This window comes from Emydura macquarii, unplaced genomic scaffold (assembly GCF_026122565.2).
Source record: "Emydura macquarii macquarii isolate MOO-44397 ecotype Brisbane River unplaced genomic scaffold, CSIRO-AGI_Emac_v2 contig_480, whole genome shotgun sequence".
Taxonomy (NCBI): Eukaryota; Metazoa; Chordata; order Testudines; family Chelidae; genus Emydura; species Emydura macquarii.
This window is the reverse complement of record NW_027130617.1, coordinates 7,364,459-7,386,477: the sequence shown is the minus strand read 5'-3', so window position 1 is coordinate 7,386,477 and position 22,019 is coordinate 7,364,459. Positions and strand designations below refer to the sequence as shown.

Here is a 22,019-nt window from a genome sequence, read left to right as displayed (position 1 = left end):
TTTTTTTCTTGGGGGCAGAGGAAGGAGGAAACAATGAGGTGTTCAAGTCTTAATCGACCTAGTACCACAGATTTAATGCCCCAGGAGATATTAATATATAGGAACAGATACTCAGATGGTATAACTCAGCATTGACTTTGCTGGAACTACCCCAGTTTACAGCAGATAACAATCTTGCCCATAAATTCTAGTGAAGGCCATCAGATAACCTAATTTTAATATCTTGATTCAGTAAAAATAAAATGACAACATCCAGAAAGTGAAAGACACTCCTAAGGTTTCTGGAAATCTAATCTCTTTGCCAAAATTAATATAGTTATAATAACAAAGCACTGATACAAAGCGATTTGCAGCAACTCCATTTTCCATGTTGTTATTGACCACTCCAGCCCCTTTACATCCAACTCTGACACATTGGCAGGTTTTATTTATTTTAAGGCTTGCCAACTATAAATACATAGCAAAAAAAGTTGCCTTTGCAACTTTCTTTTATAGTTTCAAATACTGATCATCTTGAGGCTCTTCTGCCCAGCATGTAACTAAAAGCATTCTATATTTCAAACACAATGTATGTATGTGTCATGACAATGCAACTTTCATCTATCTCAATGAGAAAAGTTTGGGCCAAGATAAAGGATAACAAAATACAGATTCAATTAAGAAATCTGTTAAAATAAAAATATCCTATTTATCAAACCACAAATTCTTTCATTTTCTCAAATATGAGGCCCAGGATATCACTGGTAGTATTAAGTAGCTGTCCCTATTCCCTAGATTATTTTCCTTAATTCCTTTAAAAAGCGGGGTAGAGGTGTGTGTGAGTGAGAGCGTGTGTAAGGGAGATCAATACTGTTGCACTTCAACGTTACAGAAATTGGAATCGTCTGCTGTCTTTCTCCAAAGTAAATATTCTTCAAACTAGCTAAAACCTGATATACATGGGAAGGAACAATATGGTCAGAAAAAAAAACCAAAAAAAGAAAAACAATACTGTGTCTATAAGGCAATTGATTCCAAAAACAAAACTAATTTGGTCTTTTTAGCTATTTTGAATGATATACAAAGTAACTTAAATAATAAGTGGGCAGTTGAACTTGTTAAAAAAAAAGTTATTAGCAATATACCGTGGCTGCAGTTATGGATGACATCTCTCTCTTAGATCAACTTCCCTTCTAATACAGTGTCAAAGCGAGAGCAAAAGTAGTTAAGGCCTTGTTCTGTCTTTATTCCAGATGTGGAACTTCTATTAAATGTCAATGGGTGTTTTGCACAAAGAATGAGAATAAACCCTGGCCATTATTTAGGGCCTTGTGATCTTCCAGAATGGAAAGTGGGAAGGGAGATCACAAACCACATGAGAATGGTTGACTCCTGAAGTAAGGCTTTTTGGAAGTGGGCATGGTGTCAATGAAATTTAAATTTAATTCACTTAGAAATGTAATGGATGGGCACAAACTAAAGTTCACATTGCTCAGATTATGTAGGCATTGATATACATTTAACATAACTGAAGAAAGGATGACTGTTCCTGTAAAATAATAACAAAGTTGCAGCACTGAGCACAAAGTAAGTGTGAATTGTCACAGGATGAAAGGATTGTGTGGGAAACAGCCTCTCTTTTAAGTGACTAAGTTGACTTTCAATAAAATATTTTTTTAAAACACAACATGCTACTTCATTAAGTGGGCAGATACGTCTTGCACAAAATCTGCAATCCCCCACGGCAGATGATGTTAGTAAAATGAGTCTGTGTGGTGAAGTGTCTATAACACAATCAGCTAAATTAACACTTCTGATAATTAGGCAGAACAGTTTATCCTTGCTTAACTCTCTGTAACCTCCAGGGACTAAGTATTTGACATTAATGGATCAAATTCATTATTGGTGTCAATTCCATTGACTTAAGAGGTGTTGCACCAGGAACAGATTTTGTCCTTTTTTTCCTAGAGTGTGATTTTTTTTTTCAATGTGTGATATTTTATTTTTGTTTTCACATTACATTTACCTAGTATTTAAATTCTAAAATATATTAACACACATTTAGAGGTGACACCAGACTCGGAAGACATCAACACAATTACAGTGAGAAATATAGTGGGAGAAATTCTTCCCTCGGTGTAGAAGACCTGTAACCATACTTTCTGTGGGGTGACGACCTAAGTGATGTTCCAGTGGTACAGAAAGGTTGCAGAGCTGCCTTGCACCCTGGCTGAGGAAGTGGATTCTATCCTTCTATTGTACAGTTAGCTGCAAAAATCCCATTTACTTGGAGTTTGTAGATGGTTGGGGAAATCAGGTGTGAATTTGACCCTTATAAAATGATTTATTGAAGTTGTAAACACAGGTTTCAATGCAACTGTAAGTGATGATTCCTTTGAGTTTATTTGCATCTATACTTGCACAGGGAACTTCATAGAACCATTCTAAAATTAGATATTTCCAACATGTTAACATAATTTAAAAGCATTTTTAAACAAATCTATTTGTTATTGCACATAGTAGAGCAAGGATCACAGCAATTCATCATCCTTTAAATATAACTTTTAGATTTAGAGGAAGGTGTTCATGACTACATTTTTTAAAGGATTCACCCTGGTATCACCTGGTAATACCTGTGAATATGGCAGCTTTGTATTTTACAGAGCAGACTAAAAGTGGGTAGTGAACATCCATCCAATATATCTCAGAATTACTCTACAGAAGTGGCTACTCATGACTGGCAGAAATAAATGAAGATATTCTTTGTGCTGGATTACTGTTTAAAATGAAAAGAGATGTGACCTTCTTCTTCTTAAAATAAGCAGCCAGAGTGGGCCTGATTCTTTGCTCTTTCAACTGGTGTAGCAGAGTGAAGAATCAGCCCACATAGCATGTGATATTCCAATACAATTAAAGTCTGAAACCCTGTACATTGTTGTTTATTAATGCAATAAATGACCCATTAGAATAGTTAACCTCCTGTACAGTATACCCAGTTTTTGTGTTTGCTTCTTTAGTACCTGAGCAAAGCTTATATAAATGCACTGCTCAAGGATTTGCATACACTGATACTGATACAATTGTCCAACCTCAGTTGGCCAAAGCATGTATGCCCTTTTGAGAAGATAGATCTTAATTCCAATTCTTTTCATATCTCCATGGCAAAACAAAAAAAGCTGCAGATGTGAAAAGTAGCACTCATATATTAGTCTACTTTTTAACAGAATTTGACTCTTTACAGTCACTGAACTTGAACAGGAATTTTCAAACATATGTACAACTAAGGACAATATTTAACATTAATGAGGAATGATTTTTTTTTTTAAGTGAAACTTTAAAATCTAAATTTTCCGTTATCTCCCCTGAGTTTCCGGTTTGACCAGTATTTCAAATGCTTCCCGGCACCACAGGAAACATTCATTTGCCCAGTTTTTACCTTAAGCCACCAATGTACTCCTCCTTTTCAAATATGGTGATGTTTGAGTAGCCTAATCGAGCCAAAAAAGAAGCACAACTTATACTTGCAGGCCCAGCACCAAAGAGAGCTATCTTCATATGGTAGGCTTCAGGTATCTCTGCTAGGGGAGGTAAGGAAGGGCTTCTAATCTGAGGAATATTCATAGCTTTGAATACCTGAAAAGCAATACATTTAAGAAGTTATATTCTGTACAATGACAATCCCAGTATTGAAACTTTACTACAAATAGCTTTAAAATGCTGAGCACAATGGAGTTTTCTGCTAGTATTATTACAATTATGTATTTATTTCAGTTAATTAAAATAACCTACCATTATACAAACACATACAAACATTCGATTGCATCCATGTCCAGGAAAACGGATTTCTTACAGAAAATCTTCCATTGCACAACAAATAAATTCCTCCCCCTACCCTTAATTTACTAATCAATTGTGCATAGTGGAAAGGGTACTCCCCTAGCTCCCTTCACTGTTCATGCACCAGTACAGCTCAGGGCAGGATTTAGTTACCAAAGAATATTTATCTCTATATGGCAAACACTACTGCAGAACGTTTTATAATATACTGGTAATCTCCCTTGGCCCCTACCCTATGTATCCTTTCATGTTACAGTGGCACGGTGTTCTCGGTTTTAATTTCTTTAGGGAATTCTTTTTGGTTTTTACCAAGCTACTAATCTGAGGTGAGATCCTCAGATGGTATAAACCATCATAGCTCCATTGGCACCTTAAGTGGGTCTGACATGACCATAAAAGGAGACATTATTAGAGAAATTAGCAAACATGCTCAAGCAGGCATCACTTATTTTTCTTTTATAATATCCAACTCATAATAGCAATAAGACACCATGCATGAAATATTTCTTTATTTCATGTCTCAAGAGACCAAATCACTGGGCCTTCAGCCCGATGCTTTACACTTCCAACAAAATTGTACAACAATAGAAACTGAAACACCTGGAATTGCTCTGCTTGCATGAGTAATTACCAAGTAGGGGAACCCAAGATACTGATATTATGTTCACAAATAAATATAGCCTGCATTGATGAAAAGCCTGAACAGAGTCCCACAGCTACTTTAGGATTGAGATTTATGGAAAACGAAATTCAGGAATGGAGAAAATCCCCATCTAAGAAGAGCACTGCAAAAAACAAAAGATGTGGAGCCCTTTAAAGATTGAGGTACCTCCTTCAGAACAGGAGTCAGATTAGCCTTATTATTAGAGAAGAAAGATGTTGTGAGGTTAATGCAATAGACTGAAACCCAAGATCTAACTCTACCACAGATTTTCTGTGTGAACCTTGGACAAGTAACATAGGCTCAGATTTCAAAAGGTATTTAGATACTGAGATGGGGTGTATAAATCCCACACTGGGAAACAAAGGGTTAAGGGATTATTTTTTGGGCCCAGCCAACCCTGCCCTGCCACACCTGCACCAAATGCTCCATCTGGTGGAGCATGTAAAAGAGAGAGAGAAGCAGCTCATCTTGGCAGCAGAACTGGAAGAAAGCAGACCTGCAGCCTTCAGCTCCAGCAGTGCAATGCAGAGCAGAACAGAGGCATGCCTACAGTCTCTGGCAAAGCTGCCCCAACAGGTCCCTTCCTGAGGGAAGGGAGGACCCACCCCAGAAATAATCAGAGAAAGGGAAGTATCTCCCCCTCTCTCTCACCAGTGGACCCTAGACACTGGTAATCCCCTCCCTACAATCCACCTGCCGGTCACATATTGCGGCCTGGACCACTAGGCCATTTTTCCCTACCAAACCCCAAGGGGGGGGGGGGGGGGGGACATTACAGATACCTAAAGAAGCAGACTGGCACCGAGTGGTTTTTTCAAATGCTCCTATGTACATAACCTCTATTGATTTTAATGGGAGTTAGGTGCTTCAGAAAATCCCATGGGGTGCTTATCTGCTTCTCTAGGTACCTAAATAACTCTAGATATTTAGGCTTCAGAACCAGATTGTCAAAGATGATAAATGATTTGGGGGGCCTTAATTTTGGGGTCTCTAATTTGGGACACCATAACCGGGCCTTATTTTCCAGAGGTCAGGTGAGAATTTTCTCTAATATTTTTATTAATCCTGCAGTTTATTAAAACTGCAGTTTTTCTCTGTACTCTGCATTTGCTACCCAGTTTATGTGTGGGGGAAAGCATTAAGTCTGCTCTTGGGGCAGCACAGGAGAGATGAGGATGTGTGTCATCTTGCTATCTGGGGCTCAACAAATGGTTGTTAAGGAACTGGCTGGAACTTGCTGAAAGAGACCCATATCAATGCAGAATCCAAAAAAGACCATGGGAAGCACCAATGACCAGATCATTCACAGCTAGCAATCAACAATCAAGAGAAAGGAGGTTTTCCCCCCACCTCTCAGCAATAGAGACCAGCTAGAGAACAAAGGACAGAGAGGTGATCTGCAAACAGGGAAAAAGTGGGCTTCTGAAAAAGGCTGGCTGCTTTCACCTGGGACTGACAAAAGGGTCAGAGAGAGACTGAAGTGATACTGGATCCATTACAGCTCAGCTGATGGATGGTTCTGGCTTGGCCAGTCAATGTCTTAACTGTCATTTCTGTATGCTAACCTAAGGACTTCCAAGGTTGTGTTCCAGTTGACTAAAAAACCCTATTGCAGAGGTAGTCCAGTATTTTTTGTCAGGGTCCAAATTTCTTGGTCAAGGTATACTCAAGGTCCAGACTCCAGAGAAAATTTAAAAAAAAATAACAAAAATGATAATAAGAAGTAAATAAATATTTCAGGGCCCATTCAAAAGTGGTCTGCCTATTGATTACCCCTGCTCTACTGTTTTGAAAACTTTGTCACACTGCAAATTCTTGTTATGGAGCATTAGTCCCAGGGGAGTGTACAAGCCTATGCTAAGGAGCCTCTCTCACTTCAACTCCCTGGGCAGAGCTCACACTAAAGCAGGAGTGCTTGAGCCCAGAGGCTCAGTCTGAGGCAGTGAGGCTGTGTGGCCTACCTTGAAGGAAGAGTGGGTCCCTGTGGGGTCTGGCATACTGACAGGATTCCTCCAAGAGACTTTTTAAAGCTGGGGCATAGCACTGAGCCTGTGGATTGGTGACAAAACCCACTAGCTCTTTTAACTGCCTAAGTTATGTTTTCAGTTATTTCTTTACAACAAAAAACATCACAGAGTTTGTTCAAGCTTTGCATTTTTAAACAGTTTAAATCAGATACAGAGAGAGGAGATTATTGTTGAAATATTCCAGATTCATTAGGCTAGATTCTGCCTGGCCCTTGAAATGGCCAGAGTAACAGCAGGAAGAAAGCTCCTCTCTGTCTTCTGTAGACCATGTAAGGAAAGGGCAGAATTGCAGCCCCTGACTGGTTTCCATATAGAATCCTGCCTTTGTTAGCTAGTGCATATGGGGAAGGGAGTTATAGTCCCATTTAATCTCTGGCATTTCTGAGGCATTGTGAACCCCAGAAGTATATCTTGGTACCAGCACTGCAGTCTCATACATTTGGAAGAGGTGCAACAGTGTGTGCTGCCAATGAAAATTCTCAGTACACCACACTAGAGAGAGCCCTGGGAATCACTCTGCCTCTCTAAAGGAGAATACTTTTCAGTACATTTCCCAGGGGCAGTACAGCACCACATAACTCACAATGCATGGCTGTGCCCTACAGGCACTCTCTAGCCCTTTATAAATGTATACCGTTAATAAACTCATTACCATAACTGTGGACGACATGTAGCACATGCTCTTCAGAAATGGGGACGTGCATATTCTTTTCAAGTTAAACTTTGGCACAATTGACTTATGAACTGAAAATTTCATTTATGGCTTGAATAAATTTTCATTTTCTTCATACTAACTTGAGAACTCTCAGGTAGGTAAACCAATGATTAAAAAACTAAAATTTTTACCAGCCTTTGTAAATTGGCATTGCATTTTAACAAACTGCAAGAAGCAAGAGAGAGATAATTGTTTAAAAAAGAATCATTTATATCTGACAACTCATACAATATGGGAGGGTTTAATGTGGTTATTAATGGATTTCACAGGCTGAAAAGCTTACATTGTACTGTGAAACTAGACTGTGATAACTAAAATGGAACAGGATTTTTATAAAATGTGTCCTTTGTTAAATTCATATAGATGGAGGAAGCAGCTTGCATGATATTACATTTCCATTACTTTTTATATTTTAAAGACACATGCACTTGTATTAAAATGCTAGTCAGCAATATAAATTATGTACCTAGCATATATTAATGTATAAATTATGCAGTATGTATATACAAATATTATTAAAGTAAACTATTTTAAAATACATTGTTCAGCAAATAGAAGCACTAACTGAAATGGTATAGAATTACATAAGACTCATAATCTAACCAATTGTTATAGTAAATGGGGGGATTCTAGTATTACTGTAATGTTAAGGTTGAGAAATCAAGCAATCATGCAGGAAATTCTAAAAGTTAAGGCAGAATGCTCAAGCTTAATTCTGTCTCCTTGTGCATAAAACTCTCTTTATACAGTGGAGCCTGCTATATCTTGCCATCTAGAGTTCAATGTGAGTTTTGCATTTTAAGGCTGTCAAGACCCATAGTGTGAAAACTGCAAATTGCTTCAGTGCATTTCAAAAAGACTTTCACTCATTTTACAGTGAAGTTTCACTACATTATAATTCAAGAGATTAAATTCACTGGGTTCCACTGTGCAAATCCTATTGGAAGGTAATTATTTCTGCATACCAAGTAAGTGTAAAATACCACCTTACATGTGAATACCATCTCCCCCTCTTCCTCTTCCCTGACCATGGGCAAGTTATAAAGAAAGTTTACCACTGCCTTGGAGAAGAGAGATAAAGGGCAATCCTTAATGCCTGGCACTACATCCATAGGGATTGTGACAAGGAACCAGTCTGGGATAGCTGCTCTGCTGGGTGTAAAAATATGGTCTTCTGGAATCCCATACTTACATCACATACAACAATACCCCTAAATTGTTCAGGTATTTTTTAGTGAGGCATGGTACAGCAACCATTGATTCCAACAGGATTGCCAAGTATGTCAATCTTTGCACCAATCCCTGTGTTTTATGGGGGTTCTGGCCACTGATGCTCTCATGTGCATTATCATCTACTGAAATGTTCTTACTAGTTATGGATTCTCCCATACCACATCTATCTCCCACGAAGATAGTGGGATCATCCAGATAGTGAAGCAAATGCCACAAGTTCATTCCCATAGTAACTGCCCACTCCAGCGTTGTGCTAAATTGGACCCCCTCTGCCTCAGACCTTAATCATGCCTATGTTAGCTTCAAATGAGGTTAAAGGTTCAAATATAAATTGTATATATATATAAATACACACACACACCATCATCAACTGAGGAACCTCTAGGAGTAAATAAATGGTAATAAGCCTAAACCCTCCTTTAGCCTTTTGAGGCACCATCCTCCAGCAAGCTAGCTGTACCTCCAGAACTTGCAGTTTGAAAAAGGCCCAACCACTCTTTTAGCTGATACTTCTCTTGATTTTTAAAACTTTCTCTAATCCATTAACTGATTCTAATTTTTCAATTACTGATATTTGATTTTATTTTTTAAATATGCAAGCTTTTGTGATGTGACCAAACTGGTCTAAAATCCCTCCCATAAATAATACTCATCATCCTAATGGGGAAAGTCCCACAGCCAGGTTCTGAATACTTCTAATTTAGTTGGAGACGGGGTTTTGCAGAACCACCACTTCTGACCCAGCTCTAGCATAGGTATGGGGCACCTGATGATCATACTGCTTTTTCCAGTCAGGAATTTCCTCTTTCCCTCACAACTCCAACAAACGCCATCCTGGCAACCACACTCTTTATGGAGAATTAAAACACTTTTCCTTCTTTAATGCAATTCAGCCATAGGTCGTGGTCTTCTCTTCCTACAGCAAACTCTAATCCTCCACTGCCCCAAACCTGCCAAAGGTTACGCAATAGGATAAGAATTCAGGTATCCTAACCACTGGGCCATATTGCCTCCTTATCCATGTATTTCAAAAGGGCCACACTTCAACTTGAGGATCTTTTCATGCATTACTTTTGTGTATATATAAAAGGCTGTGAAACAATTCTCTAATGTGCTTTTCAGCTTGAGATTTCTGGGTTGTCCTGTTCTTTCTGCTCCTTTTTACCATTTTCTTCCCTCTGGAAAGGGTGAAATTATCCACATATTTTCCCTTCCAAAATTTCCATGACAGCTTCACCTCAAGGGCGCTATCCATTCCTGTCCATGGTCTCATGGTATCTAGAGCCACTATGCTTTGGAGGAAGGACTTTAAATTTGGCAGAGAAGTGGCCTTGGTGTGAGGAATATATCTTTTGCTGTCCACATGAAAATCTGCCCAAATTCAGCAAGTTATAAGCTTTTGAAAAACTGCAGTTTGCACATGCTCTGTAGTGATTTATTAGATCTTCCACAAAGATTCCATCTTCATTGGGCATGCTCCAATCCAGGGCTGCAAGGGGCTAAGCAGGATTTTCCCTGCAATCGCAGCTTCTGGTTTCTCTATGCCATGCTGGGTCTGGGCCTAGGCCTTGGAATTGAGAACAGGGAGCCTATTTTTCCTGTGATCTCACTGTCCCATCTAACCCTGTTCCATCTTCAGAGCAGGGTTTGAACAGTATGCAGCATAGGGCCAGAAACTGAACAATGAGGATAAAACAAAATATTGAATAACTCACTAAGTGAGCACTGTCATATTGTTCTCTAAATGAGCACAGTTCCTGCGGGAAAAAATAGTATGTGATCATATATCTAAAGATGATAGCATAATGCACAACACAAGGTGGCTGAATTAAGGTTGCACAGCTAACTTACATTTTGGCATTTCCGAACTTTTGAGTGCTTGACTTTGCAACCTTAATAAAACTATTTTAATGTAGGTTTCTGGGTGTACTAGAATATAAACTGAATATTCTTCATATTCAACTCCCCTTACAGCATACACACACACTACAGATTCTAATATACAGTTCAGTTAAGGTTTCTGTGTTAATTTATGACTCAAAGGAGTGTTTATTTTATGCAAATTTTGAGTAATTTTCTAGTTGTCTATTATATTTTATCAGTTGAAAAATTAATTCACTTAATTTTAATGTATTTTAGTACAAATTGTTTCTATGTCACTATTTTCAATCCACAGAATGCTCTTTGGATTAACAGCAGTAATGTTGTGAACTGCAAATCTGCATAAGGCAGCTCATTTTATCTCTAGATTTACTAGTTAGCTTCTCAGCAACACATCTGAGACATAACCCAACCAAGTGTTGGGAAAAACCCCACCAATAATTCTTCACATAAACTACTGTAATGGGACATCTAGTCCAGTATCCTGTCTTTCAACAGGGGCCAGTACCAGAGGAGTCTGAGGGAATGAACACAACAGGGCAATTTATCACATCCCATGTCGTGTCCCAGATTCTGGCAGTCAGAGGTTTAGGGACACGCAGAGTACGTGGTTACATCCCTGATCTTGGCTAATAGTCGTTGATGGAACTATCCTCCATGAACATATCTAATTTTTTTTGGAAAGCAGTTATACTTGTTTACCTTCACAATATCCATCGGCAATGAGCTCCACAGGTTGACAGTGGACAGTGTAAAGAAGTACTTCCTTTCGTTTGTTTAAAACTTACTGCCTATCAATGTAATTCAGTTCTTGAGTTATGTGAAGGAGTAAACAACACTTCTTTATTCACTTTCTCTGTACCATTCATGATTTTATAGACCTCTATCATATCCCCCTTTAGTCATCTCTTTTTAAACTGAACAGTCCCAGTCTTTTTAATCTCACTCATATTCCACCCCCTTAAATCAGTTTAATTGCCCTTCTCTGTACTTCTTCCAATTTTAAAATATTTTTTTTGAGAATGGGTGACCAGAACTACACATGTGGGCATACCATGGATTTATTTAGTGGCATTATGATACTTTCTGTTTTATTATCTATCCCTTCCTAGTGGCTGCTAATACTCAGTTAGCGTTTTTGACTGCAACTGCACATTGAGCAAGTGTTTTCAGAGAACTATTTACATTGACTCAAATATTTCTTTCTTGAGTGGTAACAGCTAATTTAGAACCCATCATTTTATAGGTATAGTTGGGATTATGTTTTCCAATGTGCATTATTTTGCATTTACCAACACTGAATTTCATCTACCACTTTCTTCCCCAGTGACTCAGTTTTGTGAGATCCCTTTGTAACTCTTTGCAGTCAGCTTTGGACTTTACTATTTTGAGTAATTTTGTATCTTCTGCAAACTTTGCCACTTCACTGTTCACCCTTTTTTCCAAATCATTTATGCATATGTTAAACAGCACTGGTCCCAGTATAGATCTTTGGGGGACCCAGCTGTTTACCTCTCTCCACTGTGAAAACAGACCATTTAGTCCTATCCTTTGTTTCCTACCTTTTAACCAGTTACTGATCCATGAAAGGACCTTCCCTCTCACCTCATGACTGCCTACTTTGCTTAAAAGACTTTGATAAGGGACTTTTTCAAAGGCTTTCTGAAAGTTCAAGTACACTTTATCCACTGGATCACCCTTGTCCACATATGTTGACAACCACAAATAATTCTAATAGATTGGTGAGGCATGATTTCCCTTTACAAAAGCTGTGTTGACTCTTCCCCAAGATACCATGTTAATGTGTGTGTGATAATTCTGTTCTTTACTATTCTTTCAACCAATTTGCCTGGTACTGAAGTTAGGCTTACTGGTCTGTCATTGTCATGATCACATCTGAATCCTTTTTTAAAAAATTGGCATCACATTAGCTATCCTCCAGTCATGTGGTACAGAAGCTGATTTAAGTGACAGGTTACATACCACAGTTAGTAGTTCTGCCATTTCATATTTGAGTTCCTTCAGAACTCTTGGGTGAATACCATCTGTTTAATTCCTCATTTTGTTCCAAGAGCACCTTAACTGATACCTTATTCTGTGAGTGTTCCTCCGATTTGTCCCCTGAAAGGAATGGCTGAGATGTGGGAATCTTCCTCACATCCTTTGCAGTGAAGATCTATGCAAAGAATTAATTTAGCTTCTCCACAATGGCTTGTCTTTCTTGAATGCTCCTTTACTAACTCAATTGTCCAGTAACCCCACTGATTGTTGGGGCGGGCTTCCTACTTCGGATGCAATTAAAAAAATTGTTGCTGTTAGTTGTTGTTCCTTCCGCTAGTTGCTTTTCAAATTCCTTTTTGGCCTGCCTAATTACACTTTTATACTAGACATGCCAGAGTTTATGCTCCTTTCTATTTACCTCAGCAGGATCTGATTTCCAATTTTTGAAAGATTTCTTTTTGTCTCTAACCATATCTTTTACTCTACTTAGCCATGGTGTTTGGTTTGGTGGTTTTGGTATTTTTCTTGGTCCTCCTCCTGTTTTTTGTTGTTGTTGCTTAAAATTTGGTTATAACATATAGTTTGAGTCTCTAATACAGTGTTTTTAAAAAAATTCCATACAGCTTGCAGGCATTTCACTCACTATTGTTCCTTTTAATTTCCATTTAACTAGCTTCCTCATTTTTTTTTTTTGCAGTTTCCCTTTTTGAAGTTAAATGCTACTGTGGTAGGTTTCTTTGGTATTTCCCCTCTTGAAGAATGTTAAATTTAATTACATTATGGTTGCTACTATTGAGTGGTTCAGCTATATTCATCTCAGACTAAATCTTGTGCTCCATTTAGATCAAAAATTGCCTTTCCCCATGTGGTCTCCAGGAATAGCTGCTTCAAGAAGCAGTCCTTAATGGTATCTAGAAATTTTATCTCTGCATTCTGTCCTGAGGTGGCATGTACCCAATTAATATGGAGATAGTTGAAATCTCCCATATTATTGAGTTTTCTATTTTTATAGCTCTTTTAATCCCCCAGACCATTTCACAATCACCATCACCATCCTGATCACATAATCAGCAGTATATTCCTACTGCTTTATTATTCAAGTATGGAATTTCTATCCTTAGCGATTTTATGGTACTGTTCGATTCATTTATTGTTTTTACTTTGACTGTTTTATTTCATAAAAAGTGCCACTCCCTCACAAGCATGACCTATTCTGTCACTCCTATATATTTTGTACCCTTGTACTACTATAGCCCATTGATTATCATCATTCCACCAGGCACTCAGATTCATCCATTTTAGTATTTAGACTTCTTGCAGTTGTATACAAGCACTCATAAAATTCATCCATATTTAGTTGTCTGCTTTCATTTAATGTAATTGAATGGGATTCTTTTTCATTTGACTGTTCCTCTTCATTTCCTACCTGTACTTTGACAACTTCTATCCTCTCCTCTTTACTAGGATATATGGTATTGCCTTAATAAATCCTCCCCAAGGGATGTCTCTCTCCAAACCTGTCAGTTTTCCCCCAGCCCTTACTTTAAAAACTCCTTTACGGTCTTTTTAATTTTACATGCCAGCAATCTGGTTCCCTTTTGTTTTAGGTGGATCCCATTCTTCCTGTACAAGGTCCTCCTTTCCTAAAAAGTTCTCCAATTCCTAATAAACCTAAATACCTCCTCTGAACACCATCATCTTATAAACACATTGTGAGACCATGAAGTTCTGCCTAACTGGCCCTGCATATGGAACTGGGAGCATCTGACAGAATGTTATCATGAGAGTCATGGACTTTAATCACTTACTTAGCAGCCTAAATTTGGCTTCCAGGACTTCTATCCTACCTTTCTCTCTGTCACTGGTACCTATATGTACAGAACCACTGTCTCCTCACTAGGACTGCACATAAATAATAAAATACCCAGCTAGTTTTTAAAAATGGAACCCATACAGTCTAATAAAGATTTTACACTCTATTGTATTACAAAGGAAAACAAGACATCTACAATTATTTTCTTGAATTTGAAAGTTAGTAAACTATTTCTTAGGCACCTTAAGAACAATATCTTTCAGCAACAAAATCCATACAAGTATGGGTGGGGAAATCAAAGTCAGACCATTGGTATTGCAGTGTTTATAAATTCTATTGGCTTTACCAAGCCAATCCTGTAAGTCTCTTTTTCTGGAGTTAATTGGCTAGATACCTACTGAAACCAGCTGTTATCCTTATCTGTGGCCTCCTGAACTCCATAGTGTCCTTAACTGAATCTCTAGAAGCTGGATAAGCTGTTTATACCACACTAAGCTCTTAGTGTGATTTAAAAAAAAACAAAACCTACTTTAAGCCCTTAGAGCAGTTTAGGGGAAACTATGGTTCAAGTCTCAATTAAATCTACAAAATAAGCCAAATTTAACAATTCTCACTTCAGACACTTCTGAGTTGTCTGAACACCATATTCCTTAGTGGAAAGTATGGAAGATTTTTTCCCGCATGCGTGCATAATTCAGAGATGGCTAGACAATTTTGCTCTAATTTATCTTTGGACTGAGACCAATAGTTTTTTTGGGTAAGTTATGGAAAAGTGGGGATAGAATGGAAATTGGATCTCAACATTAAACTACAGCTGGAGCTCTGATAACCCTGGACAGAGACTGTAGTATATAATAGATTGGATTCAGAATTGGGGGCCCCTCATACACGTATACAGCAGCACATCTTCTGAGAAGATTAGCAGGCTTATTTAATGACCCTCCCTCAGATTCATGACCACCCGTTCAGCAACAAAAGGATTGATTCCAAAAATCTGTGAAAAGGAAAGGGGGCACTTGAAAGATTTCCATTGTTAGTAAGTAACTTAAGCTTCAATTTCACCATCATGTAATGCAAATTTCGGGAGCCTAAAACGTAGTACCATACTAAGACACCTTGACTGAAAGGTGTTTAAAACTGTACTTTTTTAACACTTCATTATGGGTAACATGATACCAACCAGCTATTAGAGCAGACTACAGCTAGTTTAGCTTGAAACGTTTTAGCACGCTTCATATTACTGAATTATTCCAATATTATTCAGTTAGTAGCTCAGCAATTGACAATAAATATATTTTCCAGGCAATAGAGCCAGTAAATTTTAAGAGCTGATTGTCCTATCCTCAGACATTCCCATACATTTCCACAGGAGCTTGTCTGAATGAATACTGTAAGTTAAAGCACATTATTAAGGTGTATTTTAACATATTATTAAAGTAAAAATAAGCATGAGGATTAATTTTAATTAAATAAAATATTAAGCCAAGTACAGGTATTTGTAGTCTTTCTGAAGTTGTAGAATTTTATTCTCACTCAAGTAATTTAATTTACCAGCAATGTACAATCCAGGAAATAAAGGCTTTTCTGTAGACCATATATATGAGCAACGGCTGAAAACTGACTAATTTTTTTCCCACCAGCAAGAAATTAAATCACTAATCCTGTACACATTTATAAACATAAGTAAGCATTGACGAAATTGAGGCCTAAAGTCTCACACAAAGACTACTCAAATTCTGTAAGCCTAAATAATATTTAGCAAACATATACTGCTTATCTTCAAAGCATTTTACAAATGTTAACAATCTCAACTTTGTCAGGTAGTTAACTGAATATTGTTATACCTGTTTTATGAGCTGGTTAACTGAGGCTATGTTCACACTGCAGCGCTAATTCGAATTAGCTTAAATCGACTTTCAGCAGCCGATTTAAAGAAATAGCAGCAGACTGTTCTCACTATGCTATTTGAGCTGTTCTCTTGCATTCACACATTCCAGCCTTAAGTCGAATTAGAAAGCAGTGCAATCTGGGTAGCTATCCCACAGTGCAACTACCGACGGAGGCTGTGGCATCGTCCCAGGATGCATCGCTGCTTCCCCCACCCTCTCCCAAACAAACAGGAAAAGGATTTTTGAGCCAGTTTTTTTGCTCCCTGATTTTGCCATTGCTTTTTACGGCTTAGCATGGGGTACTTGAGAAAAAGGGCAAGAAGGTGAAGCAGCCGTGGCTGCCCTGCTTCAAGACATCCAGCAGAACAATTCCCAATTGCTGCAGGCAATGAATGAGTGATGCATTAGTGATTTCTGTCCCTGTATGTTGCTAACCTTTTCTCATGCACCCCCCTCTGTATTTTGCTTGCCTTTTCTCATCCACCCAGCACCCCCCAGTTTGTTGCTTGCCAGATCTGTGCCCGGCTAATCCCTCATGAACAAGATTTTCTTTAATAAAGAAATGTTTTGAAAAGATGCAAAATTTTATTTTTGAACAGTTATGTCTTGGATGAAGGGGTGGGGGGAAGGGTTCCTGCACTCTTTCCAGGGGTAGGGTAAGGTGTTTAGTTTCTTCCTTTTCCTAATCTGAGACAGTCTGTGTGCAGCACTGACTAATGGTTGGGCCACTGGCGAGGTGTCTTCAGAATGAAAACAAAACAAGATAGCCACAGCCAAATTAGTGAACAACAATATACATATGTAAGATTTTGAACTAATGATGCTTGGACACAATGTAGACACAGGTTTTTAAAGTTAGGAAGAATGTATCTATTGATCAATTTCAGCAATGATGGTGTGACACAATGTTGCCTCTAGTTTGTGTATTGACGAGTAAGAAGAGACATGTTTCAGTTGTCATAAATTATGATTTTATACAATGTAGCAAGTGACTTTCTAATGCAGACCTCATGGAATGCTGGGGGTAATCGGCTGGCATCACAAATACACGAAGACAGGATCCGTTTTCTTTTTTTTCTTTTTTTTCTTTTGGGAGGGGGAGGTGGGGGGGGGATTTCTCTGCCTGCAGTCCAAAGAAAAGCGGAGAGCTATTGGGAACTGATTAGGGTGAGGGGGGTGATTTCTCAGCTTGCATTCCAAACACACATAGATAGCAAAAACGGGGGTTGTGAGGGAGTTGGATTTGTCTTCTTGCATTCAACACACACACAGAAGGGATCGGGATGGGGGGTGAGGGGGGGTTGCTTTCTCTGTTTGCATTCAACACACACACATGCACAGGATCGGGGGGGGGGGGGGGCGTGGGGTTTCTCTGGTTGCATTCCAAACCCTCACAGGTAGAAAGATGAGGGTTGTGGGGCTATTGGATTTCTCTGCTTGCATTCAACACACACACAGAGACTGGAACGAAGAAAGAGAACTCAGCAGATGTCCCTTCCCTAGCATGCCTTTCCCCCTCCCAAACAAACAGGAAAATAAAATCTTCCCGGGGCTTGAGGGGAGGGGACTTTACCTGCTATTGTGACCACAGAGCACCACAGATTGATTGGCCAGAGAAGTGAAAATGGAACATAATGGGATACATTCTGGAGGTGGTTAATTAATTCGAATTAAGCTCAATTGCATTCACACAAACACTAATTCGAATTTACAAAGTCGATTTAGGTGCTACGCCACTTGCAGAGGTGGTCTTATTAAATCGATTTTACTGGCACCTTAAGTCGACTTAACAGTGGTGACAGTGTGAACGTTGGAGTACTTAAATTGATATAGGAGACTTTAAATCGACATAAGTCCACAATGTGAACCAGCCCTGAGATAAAGGGTGAAATCCCAGCCCCATTGAAGTCAATACCAAAACTCCCATTGACTTCACTGGAGCCAGAATTTCATCCAGAGAGTTCAAGGGACTTGTCCAAAAACTCAGAGGGAGTCTGTCTCAGTGTTGGATTGAGAAATCTTAAATTCCTGGATCCACATCCTGTGCTGAGGCACTAAACCTTGCCTATCAGCACAAATAAGCTACACAACTCTATATTTTACTCAGATTTTTAGACTTCAATTTGATTTCCGATTAAGAATGAAAGCAATTCTTACTGATATCTTAAAGATAAATGGTTTTATCAAGACCAAAAAAATTAATGGAGACTAATGCTCAGTTCTCATTCTGATAGTAACCTCAGGTGACGTAAGTATCAGAATAGCAATCTAGTTTCCCTGTGAACACTTAAAGTTAGAGAAGCCACTATCAAATCTCTCTAATAGTAACTACCCTCAAATAACTTGCCTCTAGGAAAATGTTCCATTAAATCTCCTTTCCCAATTGCTTCTTGCTGTAATAACAAGCAGAAGATATCCTTAAAGAGGGACAAAGCCTCTGTGGGGTAAAGGACATGAGAGTCAGGGCAGAACATGGTCCAGATGGTATTTAAATATGGAAATAATCCACCTTTTGTTTAGCTTTGGCTGTTCCATTCAGATTAATTCATAGGAATAGTGAACATTTAATTTTAAACTCAGTAACATCAATCTAGAAATATATTTGTTAGACTACTTATGAACACATCAATAAATAGCAGTCCAATAAATTGCACTACACTTTTGATCCAAGCTTACAAAATGTACTTAAATGTTGAGAAAAAAGTAAATGTTAGTACATTCTGTGTGTTTCATATTCATACAGCTCTACCAGTATTTACTGTCTCGATACTCTACAGTGCAGTTCCACATAATTTGGATTCCAAGAAATAGAAATCTTTCATGATTTTAAAAGCAAGTGGGTAAGTTGGGGAGTGTGTGTGTGTGTGGGGGAAACGCGAGGGAGGAATTAAGGGAGAGAGAGAGATTAATATAATATTGACCTGTACAGCAAAAGGTCTAACCTGATTGCTTGACACTCCCGTCATTTATCATAGTGAATTTTTACTTCATACTGTTCTCTAACTGCAACTGAAACCTTGGTAACGGCACACAACATACACATTCTATATCACAAATACAAAGAGTATAACAGAAAATGTCAGTTTAACATTTAACTATAAGGATTTAGTGTCTCTCTTTTTTTTAAATTATAATATGTTTTTAAAATGAGGCAAACAGTTACAAAGGTGTGGACAGGAATAAGGAAAGTGTAGTAGGTAGGAGTAGGTACCATATTTTGTGTTCTGAAATATGCAAGACAAATATTTTACAATTAATGAGTTTTATCTCAGTATGAACAGATTAGTCAGATTAGTACAGAAAAACAAAAGGGACATAGCTCATACCCATGTATTTTTCCATTTTAACTTGCATTCCTGCTTTACTGCAAATTTGTCTTCATCTCAGATAACTGAATAGTGTGCCTTTTTATTATTACTTTATCTTGTAATGAATCACATATATTATCCTTAGATTAATTCCATGCAAATATTTGTTAAAAATGGTTTTAAGCATAATGTAGTTTTTAGTAAACAAGACCCACAGCAAGAAAAAAATTTTACACAGTACATGAGAAGCACCATAGATGCACAGCTCACATTAATACCACCACACCACCACATGTTGCATGTCTAAATTGCACAATTTGCTAAGTATTCATGTAAATAAACTTATGCACACACTTAATAGTTTGCGGAATCAGGGATCATTGTGTTACTTGTAATAATTTAAGATTCTTTAAAGTACTTGTAGTGTTGCATGTACTGATTTTTTTTTTTTTTTTTTTTTAACAATTTCAGTTACACAGAATTGTTAGTACTGATAATTCTTTCTATTGAATAAGCTGAATAACTTACTTCCAAGATTTCAAAAACTAAAATACTAAAGAGGTCTTCTGTCTTACCTAGTAGAAATTAATATGTCAGCGCTAAAATCAATATTTATTATAAATATGACTGCATACTATTGCTACTTATGATTACTATATTATATACAAAGACATCAAAACCAACAAACTGCAATAAATCTAAAATCTTATTAAGGTATAAGTACCAACCATAGATATATTTTCAGATTGCTATAAATATAGAAATTGTATGTAGAAAAAACAATACAAAAAGTTGCATTTCAATAAATTTTAAAATTACTATGCAGAATTGCACAGCATCACCTTACTGTGTTAAGGCTCTAGATACTAATACATCATTTTAAACAAACTTAAAACACTGTGATGAAAGCCATTCCGAGCTATTCATTCTGTCCTGCAGTTTTACCATCAATCATTGTGCCAGCACTGAGCTTTTTTTAATAGATTTCTAAAGATTTTTGAAGAAGAATGGCAGATATTTAGCAAAATCTATCAAGCCATAATTCCCTCCTATTAATCATGGCATTAAGACTAAAGAGAAAGACAAATCAAATTTTAACAGATATACTTGCATTTGGTTTCTAAACAGTAATATTTCACTATTATATCTATCATATACTTGACAAGTGTTTAATCTATTTCTTTTATGTAAGCCTTATGTCTTGCAGCAAATGTTACATTTTTACATATATGGGCCAGGGCTGTTAAAGAGCTGATTATATTGTCCCTTAACTGTTATGATCCAATCATTCAATACAAAAGATAAGACAAAAAGTTACTGACACCTGTTGGCTGTCATTCATCTAGTCCCTAAATGAGCAGTCTGGTCCAAGCCCTCCTGATACCACTCTAGCAGGCCCAAACCTTAACTGGTTCAAAGTGTCTGTTGCTTTGGGAGCAAAAGAGAAAGGAGGTTCAAAGCAGAACACAGAGGGATCACAGAGGGATTTCAGAAAATCATGACATGTCTTAGCAGGAGCATGAAAGGACGTGTGCAGATGGGTCAAGGGAGTAGAAGGGGTACATAGGCCAGAGACCTTTGAAGATAGATCCTTTGGCCATAAACAGTGCAAAGGGGACATGCCGCCTATGAGCTGTACTAAAGGCAAAGCCTGGCCATGCAGATACAGAACCAGATGCTTCTGGGAGAGTGGGGGTGCGGGGGGAGATTCCATCCTTCGACCTATGGGACGGCCTTTCTCAGGCTTTATGGAGGGGACCTAAATTTCACCCTGTATTTATAAATATGGTCCATTAAATGGATCATCATATATAAAAGATCGTGACTGATTCTGTAACCATGAGATAATTATGAAATATACAGATGTTAATATAAAGTGTGTAAAAAAATAATATAAGCACACATTATTCATACAGCGCCACAACCTCTCTTCTTTGTGCAAAGCCAAATATGCAGATCTTGCACAAATGAACAGAAGAGATAGAATCCTCCATATTATAGGAGGCTATGAATCTGACACAGCCTCTCTATGGCTACTCCAGAAGCTCATTGGATAGAGTAGCATCTGCAACCCTTTTCCTTCCTCTCAATGGAAAATCTGGATTGTGGATACATGCAATCACAAATCCACTAGTCGTGCCCCTTATCCTAGGCAGCCTTATGCAGGCTCTTTGAAATTAAACACCTCCCCCCACTGCAAAGTAGAAATTCACTACTTTTGCTGCCTTTTGGGCTTTATATGCCCATGTGGAAGAGTTAGGGAGTGGCACAATAAAATAGGTTTTAGCCCTTAATAAGTTCATATATTTGCAATGTAAAGTCATTCCAATAATTAAATAAAATAAATAATATACATATAGGACAATGACTTTAAAAACATATTTAAATTAAGAAATTTCTTAACCTTGCTTCTAATAGCACCTTAAATAATTTAAAAATGAAAAATTGTTAAATCTGGTTTCCTCTCTATGAAAAAATCCCCGAGTGTGGTGGTGTAGTGAGTCAAACCTCACTCCAGGACTTTCGCTGTGCCATTGCAGTGTCCACATGGGATGTTACAGGATGGCAAGCTGGTGCACTGTAGAATCACAGCCTGGTTTGCCATACAGAAACCTGCTGTGTAGACAAGCCCAAATTTTAAATTGTTTTCTTTATTACAACTGGTTCTCACT

At 37.9% G+C, this 22,019-nt stretch overlaps 1 protein-coding gene across 12 annotated transcripts in view; it reads right to left on the bottom strand.

Moving 5' to 3' along the window:
- Positions 1–22,019, bottom strand: part of DPYD (dihydropyrimidine dehydrogenase) — a 490,220-nt gene that overhangs the window by 293,184 nt on the left and 175,017 nt on the right. For 10 of the 12 annotated variants that reach the window (XM_067538400.1, XM_067538402.1, XM_067538403.1 and 7 more), the window contains one exon: positions 3,416–3,612. In XM_067538400.1, coding sequence (XP_067394501.1) covers positions 3,416–3,612 — 197 coding nt within the window. Of the gene's footprint in view, positions 1–3,415; positions 3,613–16,654; positions 21,964–22,019 lie in introns of those variants that run through there. The other 2 variants (XM_067538409.1, XM_067538410.1) reach the window with 2 other exon arrangements.